General features: G+C 32.6%; 3 protein-coding genes across 3 annotated transcripts; 2 read left to right on the top strand and 1 right to left on the bottom strand.

Annotated features, from left to right (window-relative positions):
- Window positions 1–1,287: 1,287 nt before the first annotated feature.
- On the top strand, window positions 1,288–6,500 carry LOC11410895 (CBS domain-containing protein CBSX1, chloroplastic). Its single transcript, XM_003611641.4, has 8 exons — window positions 1,288–1,692; window positions 3,258–3,345; window positions 3,467–3,531; window positions 4,252–4,300; window positions 4,486–4,538; window positions 5,689–5,804; window positions 5,989–6,046; window positions 6,136–6,500. The coding sequence occupies exons 1-8, from the start codon at window positions 1,522–1,524 to the stop codon at window positions 6,208–6,210; spliced, it is 675 nt and encodes a 224-aa protein (XP_003611689.1). The 5' UTR covers window positions 1,288–1,521; the 3' UTR covers window positions 6,211–6,500.
- A 4,304-nt stretch (window positions 6,501–10,804) lies between these two features.
- Window positions 10,805–11,864, bottom strand: LOC11405445 (ethylene-responsive transcription factor RAP2-9). Its single transcript, XM_003611639.4, has one exon. It carries the CDS (start codon window positions 11,662–11,664, stop codon window positions 11,116–11,118), a length of 549 nt encoding a protein of 182 aa, XP_003611687.1. The 5' UTR covers window positions 11,665–11,864; the 3' UTR covers window positions 10,805–11,115.
- Window positions 11,865–17,266: 5,402 nt separating this feature from the next.
- Window positions 17,267–17,833, top strand: LOC112421949 (uncharacterized). The gene has a single exon (XM_024784160.1). The coding sequence runs from the start codon at window positions 17,267–17,269 to the stop codon at window positions 17,831–17,833; it is 567 nt and encodes a 188-aa protein (XP_024639928.1).
- Window positions 17,834–27,882: the final 10,049 nt, after the last annotated feature.

The following is a 27,882-nucleotide window of genomic DNA, read 5'->3' as shown; positions in this document are numbered from 1 at the left end:
AAGCATCTGAAGGTCTGAAGACTGTGAAGATGTCAAAACTATGAAACCATGTCAGCATCATAAGTCTCTGACTAGTTTGTCATCTTATCAAGAAGGGTTGCTTTCAGCCTTTGATAGTATAATATATCTTCTTCTGAATCACGTGTAGAGACAAATTCAAGGACAAAAAGAATGAAACAGATAATTCCAAATGAAGCAAAGGAATTTGAATACGCTTTCAACGTCATTAACTAAATCAAGAAATATTCCAACGTCTCTGAATTCAAGCTTATCAAGGACTTATATTATATAAGGACTTAAGGACTTGAAGAAAAGATAGAACATTCATAATTTTTACAAGTACCTCCACTTTGTCAAAATCAATAGCGCACAAACATTTAGAGAATTTCTTATAAACTTTCATATGTTAAAAATTCATAAGTCTTAGAGTCCATTTGAACTTTATTGTATTACACCTTTGATTCTATATCAAGTGTAAAATCAAATAGTCTTTTATTTGATTAAGTAAGACCGTAGAAACCTCTGGGTTTGTGTGTTTGAGTATTTTAGGTCTCTTTTTCTGTGTGATTGAGCAAAAGAAGTCTCTTGCTTGTGTGTTTGCGAAATTTGTAATCCTAATCATAATAGTGAAAATCTCTTGAAAGTGCAATGAGAATGGACTAATCCTAGTTTGTGAGAGGAACCAATATTTGCCCCTCTCTGTGTATGTGTCTGTTTTTTATTTTATCCGCTGCACTTAAACTCTGTTTCAGACTCTAAACTGTTTTCACAAACACAATTTTTTTTTTTGAAAAATAAAACACAATTCAACCCCTTTTCTTGTGTTTTTTTTTTTCACCTTCAAGATGGTCATGCAATATTTTAAACATGCAAAAGGTAATAAATAATAGGCAAATATATTCTTTTAGTTTTTAGCATTTATTTCACATAATCAAAGATAAATTGAAAGATAAGATAATATATTCATGAATGTATTTTAAAGTGAGTGACATAATTCAGGAATTAACTTGATTTTTAATGAATAATTCATAAATCGATTTGACAGTATAACAATTTGTAATAACTTTCATTTAAAAAAAGTCGAATTTTTTGTACTGTATTTTTTTAACAAATTCTTCATATACATATTGAAGCTGACTTAGAACTCAACGTCAACAATGTTAATGATGAGAATTGACGGATAGACTGAATTGATTGATAAAAATTTGAGGGACATATTTGTTATTTCAAAATTGACTAGTGTAATACAAATTTGAGGATAAAATAGTGTATTCACTTAAAAAGAGAAGTTAAGTTACGGTGCAGCTTGAGTTTCTGTTGTTGTCTTAGTCGCGGTACAACACAGGCAAGTGGAGAGAGTGAGGTAAGAACAACAACAACAACAATATCTGCGGATTAGAAGAGAAAAGAAGATACTTGTCTTAACAACACAACACAACTCAAAACAAAACCCCTTCAATTTCTTCTTTCATTCCTTTTCTCGAGTTCATAATCGCAATTCAACTACCAAATTATTATATTATGGACTCGCTCACTCTTCCTTTCCCTACACTCTCCTCCGCCACTCCCCGTCCTATTTTCAATCCACGCGCCGCTGTCGCTTTCCGATGCTTCCACACCTCCGCTCATTTTTCAAAGCTTCGTGGCTCGCCGCTTTTTGCTGCTAACACCCTCACCGCTAATTCCGTTCCGGTATGTTTTTTTCTTATCCTCACATATAAACTTGGTGACTTGGGAGTTAGGAAAGTAGTATATGTGTTGTGTTCAGTTATTATATGGTTAGGATTTTAAATATATTTATTTAGATTATTGTGGATTGGATTTAGCAATTTCTTGAAAAAAAATTGGGAAATTTGTTTCGCAGAGCTTTTAAATTATGATTATTAAGAAACTTTATTGTATTGTTGCTTACTGAGGAGGTTGAAATGCTTCACTTTGCAATTCTCTCAAGGGAACGATATCTTGCGTTTGGGAATTGTATTGATTGATTGTTGAGACTTAGAATTATTTATTTGTTTCCCCTAATATGAAGTAAGAATTACGCTCTGTTTAGCAACTAGTAGTTTATAGCAGACCTCTTATAACATATAAGCTCATATAGTCAAAGTAGAGTTGTTTGATAGTCTTCTTATGTCAAGAGCTGATAAGTTAGATGATAGCGGATAAATAAACTAACTCATGGAGTAACTTTGTAGTGTTTGCTAAAATTAGCCGTTGAACTAACTTATTATTAGGAAAGGAAATGACATAAGAATGATATGTTTAATTTTTTTTTTTCTTCAAGTAAGATTGCATGGGGTGAAATTGAGATAAATAATGATAAGTTATTAGTTTAAAGCTATCAAAAACCGCTATACAGTTGTAAGAATAAGCTATAAGCTCGTGAGAAAGTCAAATGAGCTTATAAGTCATAAGCTGTAAGCTCAAAAATATGTCTTACCAAATAGGCCCTTTAGTGTTTTTTGAGATGTTATTTTAAGTAGTGTTTGAGTTTATAGCTTATAGCTTATAGCATATCGATTTTTCCCCTTGTTATCTTAATTGAAAAAATTTAAATGTCAACTAAAATACCCTTTTATATTATTTTATACTAGTTAGTTCAGCCAGCACAGACACTCCTCAGATTAGGCGTGTCCCGGCGTGTCTGTCACCGACACGACACCGACAAATATAATTACACTGAATTATATTATTTCTCAAATTATTAGCGGTGTCGGCGTGTCAGTGTCTTTGTCTATATCCGTGCTTCATAGGTTCAACGCTACCTGTTAGCTTATTCACCATCTGCTACTTTTTATCTAACTCTTAAAATATTATAAAATATCCTTTATATTAATCTAGAGTATCTCTTGACTCTTTGGATCAGATTTTGTATTATTTATCATTATTTTGATTGTTCTTGATTTAGGATTGAGTTTGTATATTCCTGTAAATAGAGATTAGTACGGAGTCTTTTGTGTCACACTACTATTCGGTCATTATCAATAATATTCAGACCTCTTATTATCTTCCTTTTACCTATTAACTCAAAAGTTCAATATTTAGCCTTAGTCTTTGAGGAGTGACAGACAGTCAAAAAACAACGTCATCAATTTATATCCAACTCTTTCAAATAGAGGAAGGTCGTTCCTATTTGGGGTAGCCAAATCAAACCAATTTAACTTCTTATTCTTATTATTATCTGGTCTAGTGTTATCATTTGTTAAATGTATTAACCCTAGTTTGACATAACATGTGTTTTGACATAATGTGTGCAGCCAAAAAATGGAGTCTACACTGTCGGTGACTTTATGACAAAGAAAGATGAGTTACATACAGTGAAGCCCACAACAACCGTGGATGAAGGTGTACTTCATACCTTGTTGAAGTCTCATTTCGGGACAATCTTTTCTTCCCTTCTTTTGGGTAGTTAGTTTTGGTGGACATGAGATTCTATATTTAATTTCTAACATTTATTTTGCAACAGCTTTGGATTCTCTTGTTGAGCACAGAATAACTGGTTTTCCCGTGATTGATGATAACTGGAAGCTAGTGAGTTATGCCTATCCATTTTCTCTAGTATATCTATTGATAAAACTTGTGGTTTTCCTTATTCAGTTTTGTCTTAATTAAATATATAAATACACTTTATGAACATTTGTCAAACAAATCATAAAGTGAAATAAGAGTATGACTTACACATGTAGTTAAACAATGTTGTGATGGTGGGAGCCTCTCACTGTAACTTTTCCTCATTCAAAATCTGTTGTCCTTTAATTCATTACTTTATTGTCAAAACACCTGCTATATTATGCGGCTTTGGATTTTTAACAAAGGAAAATTTTCAAGACCTAATTCTGATTTGAGTAAGAAGGTACCATTTTTAGAAACCGACAACGTGAAAAAACAAAAACAAAGCTTCAGGAAGTGTCGCTGCTAAGATTCAGTTGAAGCTGATTTTAATGAAGCAGAAGATTCATTCTGCACTGCATGTTTTATTAACCAAGTACAGTATTTATTTGACACATTAATTTCGAGCTATACTTTCATTTAGAGGAAAACCACCAATCAGTTCTACAAATATAAGTTTAGAAGCAATATATCCTTCTCACAATTGAATCTGACGACTTTAACCTTTGAATGTCTTCACAAATGCTTATGACTTAGTTCGTTCTGTTCTTCATTTAGATAAACAAATTTGATGCAGTTAGCACAATATTGCAGGATAAATTGTCATGAAAATTATTTCTGAAGATTCTTTATGCTTTGTAGGTTGGTGTTGTTTCAGATTATGACTTGTTAGCTCTGGACTCTATTTCAGGTAAATTGATTTAAAAATATTCCCATCTGTTCTCATTTGTTGGAAACTTAATTTTCACCACCTTCAGAAATTCACAGCATTTTCATTTCAGAGGATACCATGAACCTTTTTATGGCAATTTTAATTTTTTTCTATTCTAAAGTTGGAGTTCTAAGCCAAAATAAAATGTGCAATGCTGGTTTCAGGTCAAGGGCAAACAGACAACAGCTTGTTTCCAGACGTTGACAGTACTTGGAAAGTATGTTAAAGCTTCTTTAACTAATAGCTAATTTATATTTACCAGTATTGTATTATAATACTTTCTGGACTCCATTGCATATTCACGTTAAGAACCAGAACTTTGTGTTGTTAATACTTATTATTACCTAACAAGAGGAGTTTTACTGAGCGGATGTTTCGGTAGTCGGACTTAGTACACTAACAATACATCTCTAGGTGTTTTACCTGTGTCCCAACTATAGGAAATTTTGCAGTTCACGACTCTTTCATATAAATCCCTATCCCTATCCCTTCCAACAAGTCCAGTCAAGTGCTTGTATATCTTTTGAATGCAATATTATATGAGTGCGATTTAATTACACATTTTTGAAGTAGAAGGAAAATGAAGTTGCATGTGTGTGTGAAATCCTCCTCCACAATAGTTACCACTTGGTTTTTCATTGTGGTTTGAAATTATGCTACTTTTTTGGTAAAGGAAATTTTTGTGCAAAGGGACAGTGTTTCAATCCAAATATATATTATGTTCCTTGATAAATCTTGTAACTTGTAAGCAACTTCTCAAAGCCCGTGTTAAACTGACTGCTAGACATTTCTGTTGAGAAGTCCCACATTGTATAAGATATGGCTTGGGAATATGTTCACAAGTCGTGGGAAAACCTCACCTAACAAACCGGTTTGTAGGGTTGAGTTAGGGCTAACCAGAGGTCACACTCCAGCTGTCCAGTCCTGAGCGTGATGGATGTGTATTGGTAAGTCCCACGACAAATTATAAATAATCTACTGCTGCTGTAGGCATGTCGCTTGTCCTCCCCGTGTTGCCTCATTTGTCATGATTTAATTTGGATCAATCTAAAACCCACTCTTCAATAATATGGGTGGAAACGAAAGAAAAAAAATTAATTGCATGCTCCATAGATGGTAATGTTTACGTTAAACTAGATTTTCTGCATTGCTTGTAGCTGCTATTCTAATAACTAATTTAACCAAACATGCCATTGAAACATGTTCAACATGGACAAAGCTTTTTCGTTGTAAATGTTTATGTTTCTTAGATGGTAATGTTTGCTTACATTAAACTTGATGTTCTGCATTGATTATATCTACTCTAATAATATGAATTAATCCTATGTCTTAAAGTACGATTTGTCTAATATCATGGTTTCATGCAGACTTTCAATGAAGTTCAGAGATTGCTGAGTAAGACCAATGGGAAGGTGATCGGTGAATTAATGACTACTGCCCCTATGGTTGTTCGCGAGACCACCAATCTTGAGGATGCTGCTAGGTTCTTCTATCCTTTTCCTTTATGTCTGTTCATTTAAAAATCATGTTTTATTTTCATTTTGTTTTCACTATTTAATTAAGGTTAACGTAAAACAATTCCTGAAACCTTTGAATTTTATGTTCTTCATCAATGTTTTTTCAAGTGTCACTAAAAAAGCTGACCTTCGCCGAACATCTTTCTTCAGATTGTTGCTAGAAACAAAATTTCGACGTCTTCCTGTTGTTGATGCTGAGGGTAGATTGGTACGCGACTCCACTGTTCTATGCTATCTTTGGTTTTTCCTTTCATTGTTTTCATGTTTGTAAGGTTAATGTATTTGTGATATATGAAGGTTGGGATTATCACAAGAGGAAATGTTGTAAGAGCTGCGCTTCAAATGAAACGAGACAGCCAAAAGAAAGCATGATAGGATTTAGAATTCCAAAGATTTGTTGTGTTGATTTCAAGCACTGATTCTATTGAAAGTGTTCACACAAGCTTTGCTTGAATTAGAAGTAAAATTTTGGCTTAGGCATGTATATCTTTTATCATATTATTGTTATCACAGAAATGTAAGAGACAACTATTATTCCGAATGTTCACATTGATAAGGACCACCTTGGTGATAATGATGTTGAAATGTGAATTTGTTGTATTAATCATGTTCCACGGATTAAGGATAATTCAAGACATAAATATCAACCAGCATTAATATTCCCTCTACTGACTTGTAAGAAAAGAAAACCGTTCAATATATCTTTTATGTGGTTGAGCTTAAACGAATGACAGGTCTTGGCCCCTCATGTTTGTGCGTACCAAATTGGGGTCTGTTATTTTTATTTTATAAACTAAGATAATTGAATAATTCTTGGGTGGACACAAGAATTTGGATCCTCTATTTAGTCACACACAAACAAAAGTGGACATGCTATAATCATTTAAAAATTAATGATTATTTAATTGTTATTTTTTCTACTTTTTTCTTTGAGTAAATTACACTCCTCTCCCCTCAAAGATGTTTGAATTACACTTTCATCCCTTCTTATGTTAAAATATATACTCCACTCCCCTCTTATTCAAAACATATTAGAAAATATTTCACTCCCCTCCCTTGAGAGAAGCTTGAATTACATTCCCCTCCCCTCTTAGCAAAAAAAATAATCTAACACACTTCAAAGAAAAATAGCATTGCGGGTTCATTTTAATATAATTAAATTTTGAATGCATATCTTTCTCTATTTTTTATTCACAATTTCATTAACACGTAGTTTTTTTTTTTTGAAAAAATTAAAATGAAATTTATTAAAATCGAAATGAATCTTAACCAGCACAAAGAGTGTTAGGCTATAAGTCTTAAAAGTAGTAACATACAAAGGATAGACGGGGAGCTCCCAATGGAAAACCCATACACCCGTGAATCAAATAAAAAATCCAAAAAACTTATAGGAAACGCCTCCTAGCAAAGGGCCATCTCTGAAATCAATTAATAGAAACACCAAAACCAATCTAACAGCACGATCAACGAAACAACATAAACATATGTGGTACCAAAATCCTCAAACATCGTCACAACACCACAAAAACAACTTTCACCATCCATATTCCGCTGCTCGCACAAAACCCCTGAACACCAACTTAAAAACTACACAACAACCAACAACCTTTGAAAAATAGTCGGGAATAAAACCCCAACACCACCCTTAGCTCTCCCAAGCACCTTCACCCAAAACACACCTCGAAGAACTGCAAAAGCCAACCACAAACCTTGTACCATCATACAACAAGGAAAAAAAACCTAACCACCACCCAAAACCACCACAAAAATCAACACCACTACCACCATCGTCACCAAAACCACCATTAACCATCACTAAAAAGCAACACCAGCCACCACGCGCATCACCACCAAAAACCACCACAAGCACCCCCACCACGAGCCCCGCCACAAAAGACCCAAAATCAGCACCACCATGAAAACCGTCAGGAAGCACCACAAACCAACACAACCAAAGATCCATCGAAACCATCACCACCTATGTTCCGATCAAACATAACATCCACCGCAACCAAGAGAGAAAACGAATCAAATAGTAGTTCCAATAAAACCAAACAACCACCGAGAAGCATCCAACGACACACCACGAAACCCACCAACGTCCCAACCAAGCGAACCAAACAAAATACCAAAAACACAAACCAACCTTTACGATGACAGAGAGAGAAACCTTACGTCAGAAAGGCACGGTGGTGCGAAGGACAGAGACCCTCATCGCACCACCATCCATTTGATCTATATGATGGCGGCGACGAATTTGGAATTTGTGTGAGGAAGAAAGGAGTAGGGCAGTCCTTCAGAAAACATAAATTAAGCTCTATATTAACATGTAGTTTTAAATCCTATTATAAAATATGAAATAATCCAAAATAAAATTAAAATATGTGAAAATTAACTAAATTCGATTAAGTATGGTTATTTAAAAGTGAATTTTATACTCTAAATTATAAAATTGATAACAAAAGATTTAAATTTAACTGTCATTGACATTTAGATTATAAAGAAACAAATTTATATTTTTTAAAGTGGTGATTCAAAATTAATATATATTATAAAAATATTTATTTATGTTAAAATAGATTAAAGTGTAGTCCATATTTTTTTTTTTATTTTTTTTTTGTAGATAGACGAAATGGCAAAGCCATTATAAACTCACACACACAAGTGGAGGTACCGGGGTTCGAACCCCAGGCATGACATCCGGCCTAACAATTTTGACATTTTGCCAGTTGAGCTAGGACTTCTGGATGTCCATATTTAATTATTAAGGGAGGGAGATGTAATTCAAGCATCTTATAGGGGAGGGGAATATAAATTTTACTTTTTAAGGGAGGAAAATGTATATTTTAACATAAGAGAGGATGAGAGTGTAATTCAAGCATCTTTGAGGGGAGGGAAGTGTAATTTACTCTTTTTCTTTTTATGTGTGTGTGGCCAAATAGAGGGTCCAAATCTTTGTGTCTACCCAAGAGTTTCTCAAGATAATTAAGGTTTTGTTTTTGCATCATTTTTTTCGGGGGATATGTTAAAAGAATTTAATATAGAAATATTATTTTAAAACTCGTACATTCGACTACTTAAAAGTTAATAAAAGATTAAAAAAATCAATATATTTTTACTTTTAAATTCTTTAACATGTGCTCTTAGCACGAGTTTTTTAAAGGACTCTTACGCCGCATGTTAGGGCGTCTCACTGTGAGAAAGAGGCCTGGTATACCGGGAGTCGAACCAATCATTTGAACTACATTTTACTTCCTCCTATCTTAATGTTAAAAAAAAAAACTTGGTCGATAAAAATTTGTCGACAAAAATTGATGTATTTGATTTAAAATTTAGATGAAATACGTTGATTTCTTTTTATTCTTTTTAGGACAATAGGTAGTAATTTCCAATTTTTCACCCTCTAAAAAGGTCTTTGTTTGCTACCTAATTTGACCATTCATGTTATTTGCAATTGGTACCCTTTCAGTTTAGAAAAAACAACTTATAGATAAACGAGCTTTCGTTTCTTGTCTATTTCACCATGTTTTCAATTTGACATTTGTCTTTTACCGTATCCTTGCCTTTCTGTAATTTTTGTTTTCTCTCTTTTGTCTTGTTCAATCACCTACATGCATCTAAAATCTTTGTTCATTAACGTGGTAAATTAACTTTTTCATGAATTAATTTAATTAATCAAACAATGGCACACTTACGTTAAGCTCGATGTAATCCACAGTACTACCACCACAATTAAAATACTCTAATTCTCCGCTAATGATGGATTAATCCTATTCCTTAGCTACAACATAGAAGGGCTCAAGATAGATAATCCTATATCTAATGAACCTATCCAATATGTTATATCATGGGGTACAGCTCATATCAAACTCAAATAAGGAAAAGAAAAAATTATTTGTTAATCAATTCAAGAGCTGTAATTTTGCCTTCACATGGAAACATATCTTTCTCTAATTTTCTCTTCTTTTTATGTTATTTATTTATGTCTATACTATAGTTTTCGATACAATTGTTGTGTGAGAATAGATTGACTAATATATAATCCGAGACGACAAAACCGATTAAACCGACCCCATTATCAATCACATCAAAACAGAAGAAAGCAGTGGACAGAGCATTTTCCTTACTGGCCCATTCCATTTCCATTTCCATTTCTTTCCTCTTCACGAATACAATAATAATCAAGAATGGAAAGGTATAGTGAAGAACCAGAAAAATACCTAACTCTATATCTTATCACCTTTTTAGTACTTATATTATTGCTTTAGTGGTTAGCATGGCTCACTCTCTTCTTTGCACCCAACTACTTGGCATCGTAGGCCATTCATGTCCCACCAATTCTCTTATATTTGACTCAAAAATTAGAGATCAATCCCTCCAAATCCAGATATTAGACACTATTTTGCATGATAGGATCAAACATGGTGTTCACTTATCAACCATTGTTGACTAACATTTTATATGCATCAATTAAGGATCAAAACATGAGTTTGTTATTTGATGATCAGATCTAGGTCATCTTTATCGATGATCAGACCTAGATCATCTTTGTAGGTCATGTTTGTCGATCAAACATGACACAAGTATCTAATTATCTAAAACTATGTCGCATTATACCTGAAACTAGGTTGCATTATGTTTATTAGGCACTCTTATACGCATCGATCAAAGATCGAATATAATTCAGATATTTGCGAACTGTGTCACATAATATTAATGTCACAACTTTTTTTTTAATGAGACAAGTCCCTACCCATTTCTAATCCTTTACTTTCCCATCATTCTTATCTTCATTCTCAAAAGTATCGCACCTCACTCATAATAAACCCATGTTCCTCCAATATTCATAATTTCCACCGAATTTCTTCAAAAAAGAAAATAAAAAACAAAGTTTTTTTTTCAACCATTCCAAAGAAAGAAAGAAAAAAACAAAAGAAACATAAAGTTTCTCATCACTACTAAACTATTAATTAATAATCATAATAATAATAATAATAATAATTAATTTACATTTAACATTTTTACAATGCCAAAATTTCTTCTGTAAAATTAAAAAAAAAAAAAAATACCAAGAGAAAATAAAAAGATTAAAATTAAAAAAAGAAAAAACAGTACTCTAATCCATACCACCAACCAACCAAAGGCATCATCAACAAGATTTTTGCTTCAGCCGTTAAAGAACTTCCACGGCGCACGTTAGCAACCATAGCCCAAACGCGAAAAAAGAAGAAGAATCACTTTTTTTAATCGATTCTTCAAACTTTTTTCCTTCCAATATCAATTAACATCCCACTCATCAGAACTCTCTGGTTCAGGAATCTTATTCAAATCAACTCTCTCAGCAAAATCACCAGAACCATCACCTTCAAGCAACTCCGGAACCGGCATAACACGATGATGCTGGTTCCGGTTATGCTGAAGGTGATGATGATTATGATTATGACTATGGCTATGACTATGATGATTAACATCTGCTTGAAGAGCATCAACTCTAGCACCAACTTCAGTAGCTTTCTTTCGAATAGTAGCCGCCGACATATCACCACCACCAACAACCGCGTTGTTTTCACCGTTGAGTAGCTCTGGGAAATTGAGACGAGCTGATGGTCCCCGGAGGTAGAAAACGGCGGTGTCGTAAGCTCTTGCGGCGGCGATAGGGGTAGAATAGGAACCTAACCAAATTCGAGAACGTTTGTTTGGTTCTCGAATTTCAGCTACCCATTTTCCCCACTTTCTCATACGAATTCCTTTGTATCTTCTCTCTCCATCAACACCAACACCACCACCGTTTCTCTTTCTCTCTCCTTTTCCTCTTCCACCGTCCATGTTTCTCTCTCTCTTGTTCTTTGTTTGAGTTTGTTATAGAGAGAGAGAGTGAATCTTCATGAAAATCTAGAGTAAAAGAAACTGTTATGTTATTGGGTTTTTTGGGAGAGAGAGAGAGAGACTCTTATAATCATGTTGTGACTCTCTCTCCCACTCAAGTTTGTCATCTGGGTAAGCCTCCACGTTGGTTTGGTTTTTCCTATAAATAAACACACAAACCTTTTTATATTTTATCGTGTGTGATCGGATATCGTCTACGCACAATTATGAAGATTAATCTTTAAAATTGATAAAACTATCGAAACTCTTCTTTTTCAAATTTGGGTTAGCTTATATTAATTGGTGTTTTTGAGGTACTAGTCACCAAATTTGGATCTTTTTAATTTGAGACATTAAACGCATATTTTTCAGTATTATATTTGAAATATTTGTTTGGATAGTTTATTTTAGAGCTTATACAAAATAGTTTATGCAAATAAATATGTTTTATGTATTATTTATAATTTTGTTAACGTAGTTTATGAAAAAACGGTTTATAAAGATACAATTTTTGTTAATTATAACTTATGAATTAAGATAAAAACTTGTTTATTTACGTAAACTCTTTTTTCCAAACTCAATTCGAACGGGCCTCTAGTTAAGTTGAGAAAAATCTTCTTGTCATCTCATTCAATTTTTATATTTTAATACTATATCAATTACCAATAGGATAATGACTATATTTTTATTTTATTTTTATTTATGGATTTAATTCACCGACAAAATCACTCTTGCCTTTTTTTTTTCTCGTAGAAAAACAAAATATCATGTTTTTGTTTATTAGTACCTGTCTCTTTCATCTTTGGAATTTTTTATTTTAATTTGAAGCCGTCCCTTTAAAACGCAGGTTGCGCAAAATATTGCTTGCTTCCTCCTTTTTTGTGTTGCATGGCGTCCACCTCCTCTATGTTTGTATTAATTAATTACTTTCATTTTTTGAAGGATAATTAATTACTTTCTTAGTTCCTACTTTTCATTAAGGAATTAAATTGTATACATAGACATTATATTTTTTTTGCACGTATATAAATTAAAATCACATTGTGGTATCAATTTTCTAAATTAGTTTAAAATATCTTTTTAAATATTTAATTGAGATGATTTTTTTTTTTATGATGACCGGAGTTCGAACCCCAAACCTTACATATTTTTATGCATTGTCCATACTAACTGAACTAAACTCACGATGACTAAGATGATTTAATTGAATACATTTATAAAAATACCTACATCGTTGAAGTATAAAATTTAATTTCTTCAATACAATGAAATATGTATTTATTTTGTATTTAATTTTCATATGTTCGTAGTGTAATTTTTTTACACATGCATAAAATCTTCAAGAAGCGGAAGTACCGAGCTTCGCAAATTATCTGTAATGTTACAATCTTTGGCTCGCATGCAAAATAGTGTTCGCTGGCAGAAATCACGGATGAATTGGCTGAATGAGGGGGACGCAAATTCGAAATTTTTTCACAACTACATGTCCAATCGTCAGCGTCATAATGCTATTAATGTGGTGTTTATGGATAGCGGAGTGGTTGGAGGGGTGCATGGTATTTGAGCGGTTGTTTTCAACCATTTCTCAAATCACTTTAAGTCAAGGGGGGCGGCGAGGCCGGGTGTTAGTGGACTCAATTTTCGCAAACTTTCTTTGGGTGAGGCTGGAAAGTTAATTAAGCCGTTTTTGTTGGAGGAAGTGAAACAAGCTGTATGGGATTTTGAAAGTTATAAGAGCCTAGGTCCTGACGGTGTTAGTTTTGGTTTTATCAAGGAATTTTGGAGTTTACTTAAGGATGATTTGTTTCGGTTCATGGTGGAGTTTCATCGTAATGGAAAGTTGACAAAAGGTCTAAACTATACTTTTATTGCTCTCATTCCGAAGGTGGATAGTCCACAACGGTTGAATGATATTCGACCTATCTCTTTGGTCGGAAGTCTGTACAAGATTCTTGCTAAGGTTCTTGCAAATAGACTTCGGTTTGTTATAGGTAACGTGGTGTCTGAATCCCAATCCGCTTTTGTTAAAGGGAAATAGATATTGGACGGTATTTTAATTGCTAACGAAGCTGTCGATGAAGCGATGCGGTTAAAAAAAGAATTATTATTGTTTAAGGTAGACTTTGAAAAAGCATACGTCTTTGTCGATTTAAATTACTTGGACTCTGTGTTGGCAAATATGAATTTCCCGATATTGTGGAGGAAATGGATTTCTGAATGTGTTGGAACAACAAAGGCGTCAGTTTTAGTGAATGGCAGTCCGACAGATGACTTTCCTTTAGAGCAGGGACTTCGCCAGGGCGACCCTTTATTGCCATTTCTATTTTTGATAGCAGCTGAGGGCCTTAATGTGCTAATGAATGCCGCTGAGGGGGCACAACTTTTTTCAGGTTACGGAATTGGAGTTGAAGCTGAGGTTCGATTGACGCATCTTTAATTTGTGGATGATACCTTAATAATTGGTGAAAAAAGCTGGTTGAATGTTCGTACAATGAGGTCGGTGTTGCTTTTATTTGAGGAGATGTCAGGTCTAAAAGTAAATTTTCACAAGAGTATGTTGACTGGTGTGAATATCCATGTTTCTTGGTTGTCAGAGGCGGCTATGATGATTAATTGTCGAAGAGGTACCATCCCTTTTGTCTATTTGGGGCTGCCTATCGGAGGTGATTCTAAGAAACTCTCTTTTTGGAAACATGTTGTTGATCGCATTATTTCTCGCCTGTCGTCGTGGAACCACGAATTTCTATCTTTTGGTGGTCGTCTGGTCCTTAAGAAATTGGTCATGTTCTTTCTTCCGGTTTACATTCTTTCCTTTTTCAAGGCCCCTGTAGGTATATTTTCTTCTATTGAATCTGTTTTAAAAAAATAATAATTGGGTGGTGGTGAGGATCTTAGGAAAATTGCTTGGATAAATTGGGAGTCTATTTGTACTCCAAAGGAGGAAGGAGGGTTGAGGGTTAAGAGGATGGGTGCCTTTAATTTATCTTTAATGGGTAAATGGTGCTGGAGGATGATAGTTGACAAAGAGGGTTTGTGGTACCGTGTTTTGAAAGCTCGGTACGGAGAGGAGGGGGTAGGTTGAAAGAGGGTGGGAGCCATTGTTCGGCTTGGTGGCGATCCTTAAATAGAATTCGTGAAGGGGTGGGTGAGGGAGTTGCTCACTGGTTTGATAACAATGTGTGAATGGTAGTTGGTAATGGAAAGGGAACCTATTTTTGGCATGACATTTGGGTTGGGGAAATTCCTTTGAAACTTAAATTCCCTCACCTTTTTGACTTGTCTGCTGATAAGGAATGTTCGGTGGAGGTGATGAGGAGCTGTTTAGGGGCGGTTGATGGGAGGGAGAGGTTGTGGCGTCGTCGGTTGTTGGCGTGGGAAGAGGAGAGTGTGAGGGAGTGTCTTGTTTTACATGAAGATGTCGAAGATACTTGGAGGTGACTTTTAGACCCTATTCATGGATATTCGGTGAAGGGGGCTTATCGCTTCCTTACTATCTCAAATGATTTGGCGGTTGGATCCCAAGTTGTCGACGTTTGGCATCAGCAAATTCCTTCCAAGGTGTCTGTTTTGTGTGGCGCCTTCTTCGTAACAGACTTCCAACCAAGGACAATTTGGTGCGGCGGAGGATTCTCTCTCAGGAAGACGCGTTATGTGTGTCTGGATGTGGGAGTCAGGAAACGGTAACACATTTATTTTTGAGATGTGATGCATTCGGGTCCCTCTGGTCTTTGGTTTGGGAATGGTTGGGCATATCTTCAACTTCATCTGGTGATCTTCTTCAACATTTCACCCAGGTTTTTCAAAATTATTTGATTTGCCTCTGTTTGGGTCATCTGGAAGGAAAGGAATGACCGAATGTTTAAAAACTTGGTATCGACACCATCCAGACTCGTTGAAAAGGTTAAACTGACATCTTTTTCTTGGTTAAAATCCAAACAGGCAACTTTTATCTACAACTATCATGACTGGTGGAGGCAACCACTTCTTTGTATGGGTGTCCACTAGTAACTTTTGTTTTTTGTTTGCTTTGGTGCTGCTATGCTTTGAGTAGCACTCTGTTATTGTAAATACTTTGATGTGGTTCTTCCCTTTTGCACGTCTTGTGCGGGGAAAATTACAGGTGTTAATATATACCATTTTTGTTTTTTGTTTGTTAAAGAAAAATCACTTTATGATGTAATAATCTTTTTAGATAAGTTTTTAAAATATTGATAAAAATATCAATTTGACGTGATTTGATTGGATTGCTGTGTAAAAAAATGTCGGTCATTACATATGGATCATTCTTTCTTATTTGTTGTTTGAAGACGAGACTATTAATTAATTAGTCTCTAAATTATCATTATCTTTTGAAAAGATTCAACTCATGCCAAGTGTGAGGTTAAATATCAAAGTTGTATTGAAGATCCGTATTGTTAAGGTTTTTGAACTTTTAGATTTTGTCTTAAAATATAAATAAAATTGATCAGCAAAAGTTAATGTATTTAATTTAAAATTTATATCAAATACATTAATTTATATTAATTTTTTTTAGGGATTATGTTGACTCGTTTTTATTTACATTTTGAGACGAAGAGAGTATATATTATATGTGTTTTTTTTAAGGAGATATATTATATGTGCTTGAACATCTTAATCTCATGAGCTAAATTTTGAAGTTGATGTTAAGTTCATCCAACAGTATTAATTGATAATATAGATGTTTTATTTCGAATTTGTCTAGCTCACAATCAAATATTTATCTTTGATTAATGTATCTTGTGAGTACAGTGAAGAAATTAATGGATATTCTATCTGTATCTATGTTTTAAAAAGAAGAGTTGTTGCCGTCAGGCATGGCATGATTCTAAAAAACAAAAACAAGTTGCTATGTGTTAGTGGCACAAAAAAAAGATTTCAATGAATGCCAATCTGGTGTATGATGGGTTTAAGTGGGTTCGTTGATGTATTTTGTTGGTTAATCAAATAAAGATTTCAAAGAGAATTTAATCAGGAGGAAAGAAAACTATATACTATAAATATAAAATAATTTGTTTCATTTTCATTATTATGTGATACTTTTTTAATAATTCTTCTGAGTGGGCAGAGAGGTAGGTCGGTGGTCGGTGGATAGATACCGTTAGCAATTGACTTTCCCTCCACGCAATTACGATAGGACAATATTTCCAATTTTCTCCTTCAAAAACTTTTGTTGTCATGTGCATAATAAGGGTTTTTATGAAATATGGTAATATCAATGGCCCATGGTCTAAAGTTGTTGCCCGGCTAATCATATTAATGGACGGTTTAATTTACTATTAGTAGAGTAGTGTGCTCGGCTCTTTAATTATTCATTCACAAGCTTTATTATTTGAAATTAATTTTTTTATTTTATTTTAGATAAAGTGGTAATCCACTGAAAATAAACTCACACACAACTGAGAGGTCCCGGGTTCGAATCCGGGTCACAACGTCAGGCCTTGCAATTTTGACATTTGCCAATTGAGTTAGGACTTCTACATTTGAAATTAAATTTATTCATTAGACTATTCCTTCTTTATCTAAACACATGTCCTAATCAACAATGTTTTACACATATCCAGGAGGTTATACCGTTCGTGGTGCATATGATTTATTAACAATTCAGGAAGCTCCTATGGCGGAACTAACATCGAAGTTGGTTTGGCATAATCAGGTCCCCTTGAAAGTCTATGTTTTTGCGTGGAGGCTTATTCGTGATCGTTTACCTACGAAGTCAAATTTAGTGACCATAAGGGTTCTTTCTGCAGATATGGCGTCGTGTATTGTTGGCTGTGGTCTCTCTGAAACGGCCCAACATCTCTTTTTTTCGTGTGACACCTTTGGTTCTATTTGGCGGCTTGCACGTGATTGGATTGGTTTTTACGGGGTGGACTTCGATGATATTTCTGATCATTTACAGCAGTTCACTCATATGACAGGTGGAGGTAAAGCTAGATGTTCTTTTCAGCAACTTATATGGCTCCTTTATGTCTGGGTTGTGTGGAATGAGCGTAATAATCGCTTGTTTAATAATATAATCACTCACATACCCCGTTTGCTCAACAAAGTTAAGATGTTGTCTTTAGGTTGGCTGAAAGCTAAAAAATCTACTTTTACTTTTGGAACTTAAGAATGGTGGTCGAGCCCTTTAGCTTGTTTGGCATAGGCTGATGCTGTTTGTTTGGTTCTTTGTGTCTCTGTTAACTCTTTGTACTTTTTAGTTGTCTCTTAGGCACACCTTGTGCTTTTGTTGGCTGCTTTGTTGGGTTTATAATATATCATTTTGACCTGTTAAAAAATATATATAATTTTGACGATTATTTATAATAAAAAATTATAAAAATTTGTTATTTTGAAAATATTCATCAAAACAAGTCTAACATCTTATATGTTAATAATTACATTTATATACTAGTTATTCTTAAAAAAAAAAAAATATTCTAGTTAAAAAATTGGTTTAACTAAGTTACGTGAATAGTATACATCGTAAAAATGTGACATATATTTATGAATGATGAGAGCAGTTTTTAAGGGAATTGAAAAGCAACTTATTACTGTAAGATGAAAATGTGTTGGATCTAGTTAGACTTTTTAAGAATTAAATTGATTGGTAAAAAATTTAAGGCTAATTGAACCTTTCTATTAGGTGTCATATTAGGTCGGAGTTTGACTTTGTTGAAACTCTCATATAATGTGTTGTCTTCTTAAAGACCGATGTCATATTGACATATTTAAATAAATAATTTGATATTTGTTTAAATAGATTAATGAGATAATTAATTAATATATTTTTGCTCCATTTATTTAGCATGATATTTTAAATAATATTTTAATACTAGTTTATAATAATATATTTAAATATATATAAAAAATTATAAGTAATAATAATTTTATTTTTTTGGTACAAATGTAATAATAATATTAAAAATCTCATTAATATATTTTTAAGTACGAATGATAAGGCCTAAAACGCTTTTTCTATGACATATAGTCTCTCTTTTTTTTAATAAATTTTAGATTTCTCTATATGGCCAAAATTTCCCAGCCCTAAATTTTCTATCGATTATCAAACAATGAAAAATGAAAGGCAACTTGTGAGTTTGCCTCTTCATTCGATTTGCCGTGTTTGTGTAGTGACTCATAGTGATTGTAAATTCTCCAAACTAAATTTAAACAACGTTTGATTACATTTTTGGTCATCATGTTTTGGCTACTCACGAAACTGATCTTGCTCTTTTAAAACAGAACAAAACTGTCTTTTAATTATCATTTTTGTTGCATTTTTTCGTCCTACCTCCCATTTTATCCTCCAAAAATGCTGATGTGACAAAATTTTAACTGATGTGGTCAATAAAACACCTATGTAGCAATACATATGTGGATAAAACAGATTTTTTGAATTTCAAAATACAATTTAATAATTTCAAATATTAAAACAAAAAAAAATTAAAAGAAATAGGAAATTTAATTTGAAATAAAATACATTAACCCTAATACCCAAATTTATGAGTTTTATTTGATTCTTCGAATTTTGAGAATTTTAGGGTTTGAAGGTTGGTGATGGAGGTGAATCTGAGTTTAGATTAAGAATTGATGAAGAATTTAAGGAGAGTGCAATGATAGAGAGGTAGCTGAGTATGAATTGGTATGCAGTTTGTATTCTAACTTTTTGGAAAAACAAAACAAGAGGCGGTAGCAGCACCCCCACCCTTCCTCTACTTCTTCGACAATATGAGTGTTAGATTCATTTTCCTAGGTGTGATTTTGAGGAAAATGATTTTGAGGAAAATGAATGTGTGTGTGAGAGATTGTAGAGGAAGATCTGAGAATTAGCTTTTAGGGATGAACATGAATGAATGAATTTGTAGATGAAGATGAATGTTGTTTGAACATTTAATTAAGAAATTTTTAATTTTTTTTTGTTTTAATATTTGAAATTATTAAATTGTATTTTGAAATTCAAAAAACCTGTTTTAATGACATGTAAATGACATTTTCCAAATTGGCAATGCCACATAGGCAAAATTCTGCCACCTGTGTGTTTTTGGAGGTGAAAATAGAGGGTAGGACTAAAACTGCAACAAAAATGATAATTGAAGATAATTTTGTTCTGTTTTAAAAGGACATGACCAGTTTCGTGAGTAGAACAAAACACGAGAACCAAAAATGTAATTAAGCATTTAAATAACAATTCCACAACCGAATAAAAAGTAAAGAAATGATCCTTCAACACACAATCTAACATCAACACTTTATTGTTTGGCAAAGACAACTCAATTGGTAGCAATAAGAGCATTTAAGAGGTAGCACCAAGAGCATTTAAAACATGTTCGAGTTCGTCTTTAAACCTAAGATATTTCACTTTTTTTATATTTAAGATAGGTAATTCTTGTTATTAAATTATTGAAAAGATAAATATTAGATTAAATTACACTCCATTCTCCCTTAAAGATGTTTGAATTAAACTCTCCTCCCATCTTATATTGAATAAGAGGAGATTTTATATTTTAACATAAGAGGAAAGTGTAATTCAAATATCTTAGAGAGGATGACAATGTAATTTACTCTAAATATTAAACCTTATTTTTATACTATTTTTGTTTTTATATAATTCTTTTTTTTTGAAAGATTTATATAATTCTTTATAAAATGTGTGTCTAAATAATATAGCTCTTAAAATAAATTATATGCATTTTAGTTTGAAATAATTTTATGTAGTACTGGTATTATTTCAGTTTTACTCTGTAATTAAAATACTCTAAAAAAAAATTAACTACGTGTTCATACAGTTTCAACTAAAAAACTTAGAGATGATGCAACAAATTGCATCCTTAGTCCTTACTAACAAGGGTGGAGTGGAGCCTTGTGCTGCTATGAGGTAGCCTTAGCTACTCCTTTGCTATTTTTGCTATTTCAGCCACTAAAAAAATTATTTGCAATAAATTGATAGAAATAGAAAAGTAAAAAAATTCACGTGATTGATAAATGTATTTGTCTTGCTTTGACACCTTCAGTTTATACATAAATTACAAGTTATAGGTACTTGTGAGCTTAGCTCAGTTAATAGGAACAATATATAATATATGAAAGGTTCGGGGTTCAAACTCCGCCACCACAAAAAAATCAAGTTATAGGCTGTAAAAATTGTTGTGAATTTGAAAATCAAATCTCACTAATAAATTTAGATGTGTGAAGCAAGTATTAATGACAACCCACAATTAATTACTCCAAGCAATCAACAAGTATTAAAGTGTAAAATAAAACCAAAATCGAAACAAGAACAAGATACAAGAGTAGATGAACAAACATACCAAGATTTAGTTACTCATCCCCGCTAACAATGACCTACGTTTTGGGAAGTGAGAGATCTCTGATCTACTATCAATGAGTTTCTTACGAAGAAATAAAAAAAGGTTACAAGAAATTAGTCTTCAACAGGTTCTCAAAGAAGAACCTAATTTCTACCAATTTCCAATTTCATCTAATGAACAAGAGACTCAAGAATTTTCACTCTTCAAGGTGTTTCTCAAGTGTTTCGCACCCATAAAATCTCTCGCAAAAGGAACCAATCATTTTCTAAGAGTCCCCTGTTTTGGTTTCATAAGATTAGCCACAAAATAGTGAGAAAAGTGCAATTTATAGATGTTATAAACGTAGCACATGCCTTAGGTAGGCTTTATGTGCAAGGCGTATGAGGCAGTCGCAAAAATGCTCCAAATTGCCGATTAATCCATTTTCACATTCAAACATGAAGTTTTAAGGCATTAAGAACAATTCTCCATCTTTCCTTCAAATCGATGATGATGTCAATTTAACCATCATCCGTCTTGTTGATTGTCCTTGCATCTAACCACATCTTGTAGTCCCAAAGATTTCACCTTTACCTCTTCAATTCTCGTAATGCATTCCTCCATCTTGAAGATTTTGTGTTCAATATCTTAGGCCTTTTAGATAGCTTTACAAGTTTCATCGTAATCTCTTCATCATCCAGAGTGATCATTTCCACCCTTCTGAAGATCCACTTGCCTCGAATTATCTATGTCATTTTAGATAATCTCACAAGTTGTACCATACCTTCTTCAACTCTCGAAATGCATTCATTTCTCTTGAACATTTCATTGCTCGCCATAAGAGCATAACACATAAGATATGCATAGCTATATTTCATTTTATTTTTTAACTCTCTAAGCAAGTGGGCAAGTTGTGACGAAAAAAATAAAAAAAATGTTTGTAAAAAGCTAAGTGTAATATTTAAAAAAACAAAAAATTGATAACTTTTATGACAACTATTTATTCCTCTCTCTCTTTCTATTATTTTTGTTCCAAAAGAAAGAAAAATAAGTTTGTCTATTGTCAATATTTTGTTGTTCAAATATCAATACTCGAAAGCTAACTTGTGGTAAATTAAAGGTAAGGAAAAAGGATAGTTTGATATATTCAGTGGCAATTGATTTTCTAAAGTTTATTTATTTAATTTATACGGGATGCTCACCTTAAATTCCTTATCAATTTACATTTGATGGAAATGAGTAATTCATTTGATCGAACTAAAAGATTAAAAGAGTTAAGACGTTAAATGTTTAGAACTCAAATCATGACAAAGAAAAAACATATTAATACAACAATTATCATAGTACCATTTATAAATAAATAAATATTACATTCAAGTACAAACAAGATACGGTATGTTGGTATTCACATCTCGAGTAATGGACATCTTAAAAAAAAAAAAAAAGGAGAAGAACTTTTGATTACCATCACATGATCACATCTAACCCATTTGGTAAAACGATTAGGTGATCCCCTTCTCAAGAGGAGAACTATAATATTGCTTCTTAAGGCAAGAATATCACATCTTAATCTTTGACTAGAGGCATGTTTACTAGACATTTTGTCAAAACCATTATCGAAAAGGAAATAAAGAGTCCCATAATGCATGTATCTAGGAAATTACCTAGAGGCAACAAGACCCCGAAAGTTGGAAGAAAATGTAAACGTGTCGGAAAATGTTGGAACTGATTCAACATGAGAGAAAATAATGAGCAAGTAATATTTATGTGTATCACTGTACCAGAATTTGCTAGTAGGTTGTAGGACACATAATCTATGGGACTTAATGCGGTTGTTCTATGATTAAAGGAAAAGTCAAATGTTGGTGAAAAATAAGAGTGAAATTTATGAACATTATTGTAGTTAACTTTTATTTCTAAAAATACAGTAAGAGTAAAAGCTTCTTCTAAATAGTCTCATTCTGTTCGTTTTGTCACAATTGCAGAAAAAAAATTGTCTAAAAAAAATTACAATTTTAATATAAACGTTAATAATATTTTTTTCTACAATTATATACTCTAGTTAATATTATGTGAATTACTCTTATTATTATTTTTTACTTTGCATTTTGGATAATGAAAATCATAAATAGTTAATTTGTTAAAATTATATTTTTCTTTCATTTATTTATAATTTAATCTTAATTTGTGTGAGTAACATACAACAAAAAAAAATGTGGAATTGATTGAGGATATATAATAGTTTATGGTGTGTTTGATCTGCTAAAAATTATAATTTTATTTCATTTATTTATAATTTTTTTTTATCAGGTAGCCTAGTGGCTAGAATTCACCTTATAAGATGAATAAGTGAGGTGTCCGGAGTTCAAACCCCGATCCCTACATATAATAATGCATTATCCTACAAACTCAGCTATGTTCACGAGACTATTTATAATTTATTCTCAATTGATATGATTTTAATGTCAGACACTTTATATATATATATATATATATATATATATATATATAAATAAAGTGAATAGTTAAAAAAGCATAACGTGCTGCATACAATTAGATCCTTAAAGCCAATCTAATTGCCGATGTATTTTGATTTGATAGATTAATTTCAAAGGTCTATTTTATTTTGTTATAGGGTTTGAGCATTAAAAATCCTTTATTTGATTTATTTATTTTTGATAAAAATTTATGTATGTGGAGAATAACAGTGTAGGTTAATAACCTATTTGGGTTGGCCTAGTGATTGGCTTGGGATCTTGGAGTTTGCTTCTCCAGAGATCTCAGGTTCGATTACTTCTGGTGCCAATTTCGGTGGGTTAAGTCCATACAGAGCTTGCTCTGGCTTTAAACGGGGTCCACGCAAGTGGGCGGTGAGATTAGTCCCCTCGAATTAGTCGATTCTTGGATCGGATATCGAGTTTTAAAAAAAAAAAAAAAAACAGTGTAGGTTAATAGTTAGAGGTTTGACAATTTTTAATACATGTGCGATCTTAAAAAAGTGTTTTTATTTTACATATTTATGAAAAATAACAAAGACAAAGCTATAAAAAAAAAAGATAAAAATAAAATAAAATAAGAAAGGTATATTTTATAAAAGGCTTAATTACACCACATGTCCTTTAAGTTTGACTTTGTAACAGATAGGTCCTTTAAGTTTGTTTTGTAACAGATAAGTCCTTTAACTTTGTAACACTGTGCAACTAAGTCCTTCCGTTAACAAAACATTTATTTTCTTAAAACAAAACACTTAACACATTACATTAATGTTACACTCAACAATGTTTCATCGTCTAACATGATTGCACGCTTAAAATTAAACTAAAAAAAACAACATGTTACAAGGATTGTTCACTTTACTTGAATAAATATCAAGTTTATTGTTGCAATAACACAAGTTAAAGCCAACAACATGCAAGTTACATCAGCAATCTTCAAAAATAATCATAATATTTTTCAATTAATAACATGTTTTTGCCTTTTGCATGCCACATCACAGACTTCACAGTCACGTCAGCGTTTTTTTGACGGTGAGTTAACGGAAGGACTTAGTTGTATACTATTACAAAGTTAAAGGACCTATCTGTTACAAAACAAACTTAAAGGACCTATCTGTTACAAACGTCAAACATAAAGGACTCGTGGTGTAATTAAGCCTTTATAAAACAAGAACTTCTAGACATTTAACTGCAAACCACACACTTGCAGAATTAACCACAAATTACACCTACAAAATTCTCTTCCTTTTCTTGTTCGCCTTCTAGATCGAGTTGACAGGTAAAAGAGTGAGACATTTTTTGTTTATTTGCCAAAGCAAAAGAATCAAGTAAAGAGGATGCGCTTCTTTTCTTCGATCTTCGTTTTTGTCATTCCACCATGTTTTCCTTTTCATGGTTGGGTTGTGGAGATAGATAGAGGATTGACATGTGTTTCTAATTTAATTGGAGGCTCATATATAATATTAAAATTGTACCCCTAATAAAAAAGAACAATCTTTTAAAAAAACATCACTTTTCTGCTTAAATTGTAAATGACATCAGTAAAAAGAGTGGTCTAATCAAGTGAAAGTAAACTTAGTTAAGAGAGAGTTTTGTTTTGAAAGAATGAAAAAAATAAGTTGAAGCAAATAGATTGAAAGGATGAAAAAAATAGCTGAGATTACCAATTTTTTAAGATATGAGATAAGTCAGTTATATAACTCAATCTTTATAAATAGTTTGTATATATTACACTAGTTTAAATCAGACGACTCTATAAAATTGTAAAAATAATTATAACATTTAAAAAAGGCAAAAGAAAAACTTATAAAACAATATTGTTAACATATTTTTCATATTTGAAACTAGACATATGTACTCTGCCGATTTATGTTATTAACATTGATGTTGTGAGTTTGTTTGCAAATTCATTCATTTTATTTTTAGCGACTTTGAATTTGTATTGTATTAATGTACTCTATCAATTTAAATTAATGATTATCATTTATTTTCGTCAAAAAAGTTTAATATAAATTATATTTTTTAATAAGACGTGTATATCTTGTAAAAAAAATAAAAGGTGCATAAAATATTTCAACTTATAATATATATAATTTGTTACTTATACTACTTTACCTAATATTTTAAGGTGATGGTTATTTCCGGTGGGAATCGAACGAGGTGCATGAAATAGCGTTTGGCCACTCAGCCAATGGAAACATGTCGTGAAAACAGGTGGTGAAGAATAACCCTCACGATTGTTTTTGTTAGCCGGCCCCAGTTTTTTAGTGGGAGAAACTCCAACTTCTCTCTAAACTTTCTTTCTCCTTCGTTCATTGAGGAGGGGTGGTTTTAGGTCATTTTTTGACATAGAATCACCCCTCTACATCTTTTTTTCCCTTTTCTTTCAATCTAAATAAGTGTTTTTCACGTCTATCAAGTTTTTCCTTTTGTGTTTTTTGTGATTTCATCGTCTAAGTGCGGTGTTGTGTTGTTCGTCGTCTTGTGCGGCGTTTGATTTCGCGTTTTGTCGCGGTGTTTGTTCAGTTCCTATTAAAAGATCTACATCAGTCAATTACAAATTCAACCAATGATTTGGACGTCAATGTTGTAGATCCGGAAGCATGGGTATTTCAGTGACTTAAGTTTGATCATATTATTTGTAGGCATTCTACCGTTTTATGCTATTAACTTGGGTGATGTGAGTTTGTTCGCAGATTCACCCTTTACGTTTTTAACGATGTTTGTATCTGATGTACTCTATCGATTTGAATGAATGAATATCGTTTTGTTTTTGTCAAAAAAAAAAAAAAATAACCCCCACTCTTTTAAGAAAATTGCTCTTCTCCCACTTAAACTTACAAAAATACCTTCATGTGACTTAAGTCACACATATGTTATAAGTAGCATGAGTTAAGTCACTCTGGGTTATAACCAGAGTGAGTTAAATCACTTTGGGTTACAATTTGAATGAGTTAAGTCATTTTGGGTTACAACCTGAGTGAGTTAACTCACGTTAAAACATCGAGCGTGACTTAACTTACACTTGTTGTATTCTAGAATGACTTAACTCACCCAAGTTATAACATCTGCATGACTTAAATCACATGGAAGTATTTTCATCGGTTTGTATAAGGGAGGAAAAAAAATTTAGATGGGAGAAGAGGAATTATCTTTATTTTAAGGCTCTATGTGATGGGTCTTGTTGCATATGCATAAGATCGACCTTTTCGTTGAGAGAAAGACAAACAGAATATAGAAAACAAAAGTGTCCTAGCGGTGGTGAAGAATATGTTTAAATATGTTATACATGGCAATGGTTTTAGATTGTTACAGATGATTATATGGTTTTTAAATGTTTGTGATAGTTTGAGGTGGGTTGATATTAGGGGTGTTTGTGGGTGGGTTTGAGTTGAGTTTGGCTAAATCCAAAACCAAACTAAATAAGGTACTTTGGTTTGGGTGAGGTAAAATAACCACCCGTTATATTATTGGGTGGGTTTGGGCAAACCTACTAATTTTTGGGTTGGGTTGGATTGGGTAATGGGTTACCCAACTTATTTTTCTATTTTTTTTAATATTAAATAACTAAATGACAAGTCCTCATAATTTTGTTTTAAAATAATACTCTACTTTTTCATTTTCTTGAAAAAAATATCTTTAACTTATTTGACTATAATTTTATGCATCATAGAATATCAAATAATAAACTTCATCATAAAACACTTGCAACAAATTAAAGTTGCATGACATAAAATTGCATTAGTATCAAAATAACTAAAAAATTGCATCAGATTAATTTGTAACTCTAGTATGTTTTGATTTTCACTATATAGGGTACAATGTGGATGGGGCGGTTTTGTTCTCAAGGAGAAGCTGAAATTGATCAAAGGTAGCTTGAAGGAGTGACATCAACAACACCTTCAGAATATGGATGATCGGATGATGGAGGTAAAAAATAAAATTTCAATTTTAGATGCTACAGCTGAGATGTCATCGCTGCGGGAAGAGGAGGAGGATGAGCTTCGTGAGTTGTCTTTGAAGAGAAGGAGGATGAGCTTCTACCCTATGAAAATAAAGATAAAAAATATTAACATTATTGGGTAAGTGGGTTTTTTGGGTTTGAATCTGGTTTTACTCGAAACCCATTTATTTTTATGGGTTTTTCATTTTTAGAAACCATACCCACCTAATTACCTAACCCAACCCATTTTTTTGGATTTTTTGGATGGATTTGACCGAATTTTCTGGATTGACCCAACCCATAAACATCCCTAGTTGATATGGCTTCCGATAGTTCGAGATGAAAAATTACAGATGGTAGAGGAAAAGAATACATGACTACACTGAAAATATTAAAACACTCATTTTTTCTTTACAACTTTAGCATTTGCAAAAAAGAAGAAAAAAAATAC

Source organism: Medicago truncatula, chromosome 5 (genome assembly GCF_003473485.1).
Source record: "Medicago truncatula cultivar Jemalong A17 chromosome 5, MtrunA17r5.0-ANR, whole genome shotgun sequence".
Lineage (NCBI taxonomy): Eukaryota > Viridiplantae > Streptophyta > Magnoliopsida > Fabales > Fabaceae > Medicago > Medicago truncatula.
Note: the sequence above shows the minus strand (reverse complement) of the source record. Positions and strands in the feature narration are given on the sequence as shown.